Source organism: Nannospalax galili, unplaced genomic scaffold (assembly GCF_000622305.1).
Source record: "Nannospalax galili isolate Female #2095 unplaced genomic scaffold, S.galili_v1.0 scaffold278, whole genome shotgun sequence".
Lineage (NCBI taxonomy): Eukaryota > Metazoa > Chordata > Mammalia > Rodentia > Spalacidae > Nannospalax > Nannospalax galili.
Window position 1 is genome coordinate 6,252,790 of NW_008347536.1, and position 7,461 is coordinate 6,260,250.

A 7,461-nucleotide genomic window follows, 5' to 3' on the forward strand; every position below is an offset into this window, starting at 1 on the left:
ACACCCCAAACAATCTTATTCAACTATACACCCACTTCCCAGGTGGCACCCTCCCATAGCCTCCCTTCCCCAAGTAGTTCCCTTATACTCTTATCCCTGCTACTGCTTGCTGTGTTGTCGGCACCCCCAGCCATTCCCCACTACTTGTCCATGTGGTGAATCTAGTCAGCCCATCTAGAGGTCTTTATAAGATTGGGGTCTGATGTTCATTTTCCCAGTTCTATGCTGGGTTACTATCTGGGAATCCCTTTGGTCACCCTGTCCAACAACTCAAAAGAAGGTATCTCCTATCTGGCATTGTTGCTTGTTATGTAGCCTTTAGCTATACATATGGACTCTTAAAAAATTATATTGGCCCCTTTAATCTTTGGTTATACTTTCCTTATGGGTATTTAAGGCCACACAGTTGGCCTAGATAAACCAATTTATTTTTACTCTTAAGGCCATTTGAGGATCTGTTCCTCAGTGGTCACTGGCTCCTTTCTTTTACCAGTTCCGCCTAAAGATAAGTCAAAGGTCCTGCTCAACCATGGCTGGCTTCACTTGGAAGCATGGAAGAAATGTTTCCTCTGTGTTGACCCTCCTCTTCGTAGACTGGACACTGGTTCAAGTCCATCTCGTGGGGTCTCCATGGCCTTCTTGATCAAGAGGGCAGGTGACCCACAACAATTACAGGACATTTTGGGAGATGCTCATAGTCCTCTGGAACTAGTTGACCTAGGAGGGCAAGGAGCAAAATTGTCCTTTATGTCCCTCTGACCAAATTAGTATAGGCCTCAAAGTATGTCTGTTAAACATCCAAGAAGGTTAGTTCCACAGTCTGGTACTTTTAATTACTGTGTGCCATGTAGATAAATCTTGGGCAAAGACCAATTGTTCTCAGATAAACCTTACCTAGACATATGTCTTGATCTGGTAAGTATAATTTATCAGTAGGTTGTTCGACTAATATGGTTCCCTCTGGTTTTTAAAACCAGCTAGGCATTATTTATCTCTCACATTGTCTAACCCCTCCATCATGGTTTCCCCAATTAAGGTGCCCCCATTTTCCCCCTTTCTCCCTTAATAATACCCTTCTCCTATGGTCCTCTCTTGAGCTCCTTCTTTCCCTTTATCCCCTAGGTTCCTTGTATACCCTTCCCTCCCTCCTCCTTTAAACTAACCCAATTTTTATCCATATCTCCCTTATTAACACCTGTTTCCTACTGTTCTCTTTCAGGTTCTTTCTTTTCCTTTACCTCCCCGGTTCCTTTCCATTATCCTGGTTCCTGTAGTTATGTCTGGATAATAGATGAGAGTTTTTTAAAGGAGGGAACAGTTAGTGAAATACAATTTGAGATGTTTTTAAACTAACCTAAATTTCACTATACCAATGTACCTGAGGTCTCTTACTGTCTTTATATGTGTCATCTTGTAGATTCTCTTTAAAAGAATTGACTATCATTGACTTTCATTTTCACATTACTCATAGCCTATAATTTGTGAAAAGGCTTACATTTAGGTATCATTTGTCTGTCACCAAAATTAATAACCAATTATAAAATGTTAATGTTTACTTAAGCCAAGCATGGTGGTGCATGCCTTTAATCCTAGCACTCAGGAGGCAGAGGCAAATAGATCTGTGGGTTCAAGGTCAGCTTGGTCTACATAGAGTTCCAGGCCAGCCAAGGTTACACAGTGAGATCCTACCTCAAAAATTTTTTTCACTTATTTTTTTAGTGTTTGTGTACACATATGTGTGTGCATTCATTTACTACCACATGCATGTGGAAGTCAAAGGAAACTGTGCAAGAGCTGGTTCAACTCTCCTTTGACCATGTGATTTCCAGGGATCTAACTCAAGTTGTTCAGACTTAGTGGTAAGCACCTTTACCTGCTGAGCCATCTTGCCCACCTCCATATTTTTTTATATTTTTTAATATTTTTAATTAAATTTAGAACCCCTCCCCCATCCATGCCTTCATATACCCCCTGCTACTACACTTCATGCAGTCTGTCATACATGTTAAGTCCTATCCAGTCAAGTACTTGTACCCAGATGTCCTTCAGTGTAAGTTTATCCACGGGAGTCTAGTCAACCTATTTAGAGATCTTAAGGAAGATCTACTCTCCCTCGCCCAGCAGGAATCAGTTGCCAAGAGTTCCCAGGCTAGGGTTGGCCCACCACCCATCTCCCTCACTCCTTTCTGGGCCCTTGCCTGACTGAGTTGTCATGGGTCTTGTACACAATGCCATCACTGCCACAAGTTCACATGAACAAGTTTCCAGTGGCCTGACAGCCTCTGTTTCCCTGTGTTCATGAACCAGCCCTGGCTCTTACAATCTTTCCACTCCCTTTTCCACAATGGTCACTGAGCAGTGGGTGGGTGAAGTTTTATATAGGAGTCCTATCCATGGACACACACACTGTGCAGTCTCTTATTCTCTAAAACTTAGCCAGTTGTGGCCTCCTGTGTGCATTGCACCCTCTTGTATAAAGAAGCTTCAATGGTGAGAGTTGAGGAAAAAATATTCCAAGTAAATGGCTCTAAGAAGCAAGCAGGTGTTGCAATTCTAATATCTGACAAAATAGACTTCAAATTAAAACTAATCAGAATAGATAAAGAGGGTTACTTCATTCTAATCACAGGAACAACTGACCAAGAAGATATTACAATTATGAACATATACGCACCAAACTCTGGAGCACTCAATTTCATAAAAACAGTGCTAAAGTGCTATAAAACACAGATTAACCCCAACACAGTAATAGTTGGTGACTTCAATACCCCACTATCTTGAATAGACAGGTAAAGTAGACAAAGAATAAACAGAGATACATCTGAATTAAGTGCCATCTCACATCAAATGGACCTAATGGACATCTACAGACTATTCTACCCAAACACCAAAGAATACACTTTCTACTCAGCAGCCCATGCAAGATTCTTTAAAATATACCACATACTGGGACACAAAACAAAACTCAACAAATACAAAGCTATAATTCCATACACTCTATCAGACCACAGGGCAATAAATCTTATAATCAAGAGCAAAAGAAGCTCTAAAACTACAGAAATCCACAAGTCAGGCAAGGCAGAAAAAAAAAAACCAGTATTTTTCTCTTCTTTCTAAAATCATCCAAAAACAAAATGCAAGAAAAACAGAAAGAAAAATTCCAATTCCACTTTTGATGAAAAATCTATAACCCAAACACAAAACCAATGAAAAAATCTTCCAAAGAGAAGATCAAATTGAGGTGTGGGAGGGAACAGAGACCACCACCCACCTAAAGCTGCAAGCTCACAGAGAATAATCAGGGTGCATTTCTCCCATATGAGAGGGCTCTACTGACAGACCTAAGGGAAGATTCCTTTTCTGAGGCACACTGACAGAGGAAGATTATCTGAACCAGATTTGGTTACTGTGATGGCTAATCCTGGGTGTCAACTTGATTGGATCTGGGATTAATTGAAATGAAAGAGATCTTCTTGACTGGATCATCTAAAGCCAGAAGACACACCCTAAATGTGGATGTTACCTTCTGATGGCAGCCAGTATAAAAGGCCAAGGCAGAGGAGAATGCCGGGCTTCTTGATGCTTGCCTTCTCTTTCACTGGTGAGTTCGTCTTGCTGCTGTAGACTGAAGACTAGCTGATCTTTTGGAATTCATCAGACCTTCAGCGCCAGATTGGGACTACTGAGACATCCAGCCTGGTGGAATGAGTGACTATGGATTCTCAGCCTCTCCAGTGTGGTGCAGCCATTGTTGGACTACTCAGACTCTATCCTGTGAGCTAAGCTGATAAATCTCTATACATATATATTCATTCTACCAGTTCTGTTTCTTTGGAGAACCCTAATACAGTTACATAAAGCAGAATAGTCTAAAACAAAGAATGAATCACACAGAAGAGCCATGTTCATAGAATTAAGTCTATGTATGTGTTAGAGGTTAAAAAGCAGTCAGTTTTATGACTGGACCTACTGTTGTGTATAGACTAGGAAAGTGTAAGAGCGAATATAAACATAAAACTTTGAATCATGCCCCTGTATACATCCCAAGAATAAGAAGACCTGCATAAAATATTCACTAAAAATTATTTATATAAGCTAAAAATTTCTAAATATCCATCAATGGAAAATGAGTAAGTTCTATAAGAATAGACTTACCACAAGACTGAAACAAACGAACTAGAGAACTTGTATAAAAGCACATGACTTAAACTCAAACACATTTTATTTATTGACCAAATAAAATAAGTGGAAGAATGTGGTATCTATACAAGATCAGTCAAAAGAATTATATAATCATATACAACAATCACATAAAACATGGGTGGATTAAAAAATGTCAAATCTGTATAATATGTAGCTCCCAGCCACCATATTGTGAAGAAGCACAAATTAACACAAACAAGTAGACAGAACTTTCTGAAAGGTCCACTTGGAAAGAAATTAATGTCTATATCCAGCATCAACCAACAGATACCTGAATGAATGAGGCTTCTGAGGATCCTAGTCTCAGCACAGACCATCCACCTCTCTCTTTACTCGAGATTGAGCCCAGGACCTCATGTAGGCCTCATGCATCCTGGGGTGGCACTATGTAGACCAGGGTGGCCTTGATCTCACAGAGATTCACCTGCTTTTGAAGCATTTGAATGGTAATTCTGATGACTTGCCAAGGCTGAGTATAACTATCCTAAAAATGGGGAAACTACCTTGCCCAGGTTGTGGTCTTAAGGAATTCCTACACTTTTATATATTCTTCCTTCAGCTACCCCATTAAGATATCACTGTGAAAAGCCAAGAAAAATCACCCCGTGTCTTTAGCAGAGGTAATGTAACCATTTTTGAAATATGCTCAGTGTTTTTACAATAATGGTCTACTCCCCAGTGAAAAAATTTTCATAGCTAGCTATAGCCTTTGAATCTTCTGACTGGCTGAAACCTTGACTGAAACCTCAGACACTATGAACCACACAAGCAGTCACTGCAGTTCAAATTCTTTGTTCAGTCATAAACACTAAAAAAAAAAAAAAAAGGTTATTTTTGCCTGGAGAAATGATTCAGTGGTTAAGAGCATAGGCTGTTAATGCAGAGGACCTAGGTTCAAATCCCAGCACCCACATGGTGGCTACAAACTGTCCAAAACTCCAGTTTTAGGGGATCCAACACCTCTTCTGTCCTCTTCAGGCACTACACAACAAGGATGCATTTACATACATGCAGGTAATACACTCATGCATATAAAATAAAAATACATTTAAAATTTTTTTAAATGGTTATTTTATGGCAGTAAGTTTGAGATAATTTGTTATAAAGTCTGACTAAGCTGGGCATGGTGGCACACACGTTTAGTCCCAGCACTCAGGAGGCAGAGGCAGGCAGATCTCTGTAAGTTTGAGGCCAGCCTTGTCTACACAGTGAGTTCCGGGCCAGCTGGGTCTATAGGGAGACCATCTCAGAAAGACCAAAAAATAAAAAATAAAGACTGACTAGAACAGAACACTCAAATATTAAACTGAATTGAAAATTATTTGCAGTGCCATGTATAAGGTTTCATCTCTGTACACTAAATTTATAAAACTACTGTTATAAATTTATTTTGGTTTAATAATAGGTATAGCCTCTTACCTCTAAACTTCCATAATGTGCTGCCCAATGTAAAGGGGTAAATTTATGGAGAACATCCATTTCATTAACGCTGGCTCCACGTTCCACTAAGTCTGAAAGTTGTTTGACATCTCCAGCCCGTACTGCATCATATATGCTACCAATATGTGCCTTCCTCCTGGAACCTATTGAAAAATCAAATTTCTTAAAATATATTACAGAATTGTGAGAAAAAGACTACAGCAATGACCCAATAGAAATCACATTACTTCAGCTTTCTGAATAATTTACTATGAAGATGCTTGTGATTAACATCTTAATCAAAGTTTAGGTTTCTAGTTCTGATGCAGCACACAACAGTAACATTCCACCATCCTTCCAACAAAGATACTGAATATATCAAAAATTAACAAAAGCCCCAGGGAAAACTGGTATCTTAAATCTGGAGAGACACGCATAGACAGATAAATATAGTTGAGTTCAGCTTATGTGGGGCAGAAGCTGCTGGAGTCATAAATGGTAGAAGCTTTTGAATGGTGATTCTGATGACGTCAAGGCTGAGTAGAACTAGCCTGAAAATGGAGAAACTACCTTGCCTAGGTTGTAGTCTTAAGGAATTCCTACAAGTTTATGTATTTTCTCTTCAGCTACCCCAGTAAGATATCACTGTGAAAAGCCAATAAAAAAAATCACCTATTTCTTTAGCAGAGGTAATGTGACCATTTCTGAAGTATGCTCAGTGTTTCTCACAATGCTCTATTCCCCAGTGGAAAAATTCTCATAGGGCTGAAGAGATGGCTCAGCAGTTAAAAGTGTGTAGTCTTACAAAAGGACTAGAGTTTGGTTCCTAACACCCATATAGAGCAGCTTACAACCACTTATAACACCAGCTCTAGGGGAATCCAACACCCTCTTCTGGCCTCCTCAGGTACCTACATCATATGCATATACTCCCACAGACACACAAACACATGGACACACAGATACACACACACACAACTTAAAAATAAAAATATAAATCTTCTTCGACCCACCACAGGCCTCTCTCCTACACACAGGCCTCTCTCCAGGGTAAGTCCATCACACCCTCCTCGCCTTGACACCCCCAGCCACATTCACCTTCCCATCTCCCCTGCCCTTCTCTCCTCAGAGTTTGGGCCCAGTCCCATTCCTTGTCTTGGGGCGCCAGACACCTGGGGAACCAATACTTCTTCCTGACCCCTTTCATCCAAACCAACATAGTGCCTTCTCTGGGCCCCAGGAGCACAGCTTCTAGACCTGTCCCCGCCCTCAACTCCCCCTGCTTCCCTGGGCATGCACCACCTGCCATCCTCTTTCTTGGACTTGGGAGCTGACCTTTCCTCTTCCTGATCCTTTGCATCCAGACCAACCCAGTTCCTCAGTGCAGTCCCCAGGAGTCCTTGGGGCCTCTTCCTGCCCCATCTGCCATTGCATCTCTGGGTGGCACGGCCACCAGCTGCCCTAGACCAGCATTGTTTCAGGGCCAGGCTCCCAGGCCAGTCCAACCCCCAAATTCCTGAGGCCAAAATCAGTCCTGGAGGGATCCAGGCCTTAGGAGAAAGCCTGAAGTCATCTGACCCTCATCTGAATTGGGCCTCTGTGGGAACTCCTAAAGACAAAATCAATCTGGCCACTCTAATATAAAATCAAGAGAGAGAATCGGAAGCTTACATGAACCAGCTTTTCTTGCCCAAAAAGTAAACCACAAAGACACATAAAGTTCACAAAAAGAAGTAGACCTAAACTTGAAGGCCTGAGTCTCACACAAGAATCAGAAACTACAAAAGAAATTCACAGGCCAAAATCACAGAGAAAAAATAATAACATGAAAAACCAAAA

At 40.9% G+C, this 7,461-nt stretch overlaps 1 protein-coding gene across 1 annotated transcript in view; it reads right to left on the reverse strand.

Annotated features, from left to right (window-relative positions):
* Ankrd42 (ankyrin repeat domain 42) overlaps positions 1 to 7,461 on the reverse strand; it is a gene marked incomplete at its 5' end in the record, with an annotated part of 81,477 nt that overhangs the window by 61,562 nt on the left and 12,454 nt on the right. Inside the window, one exon of the mRNA XM_017800889.2 lies at positions 5,623 to 5,786. Coding sequence (XP_017656378.2) covers positions 5,623 to 5,786 — 164 coding nt within the window. The remainder of the gene's footprint in view (positions 1 to 5,622; positions 5,787 to 7,461) is intronic.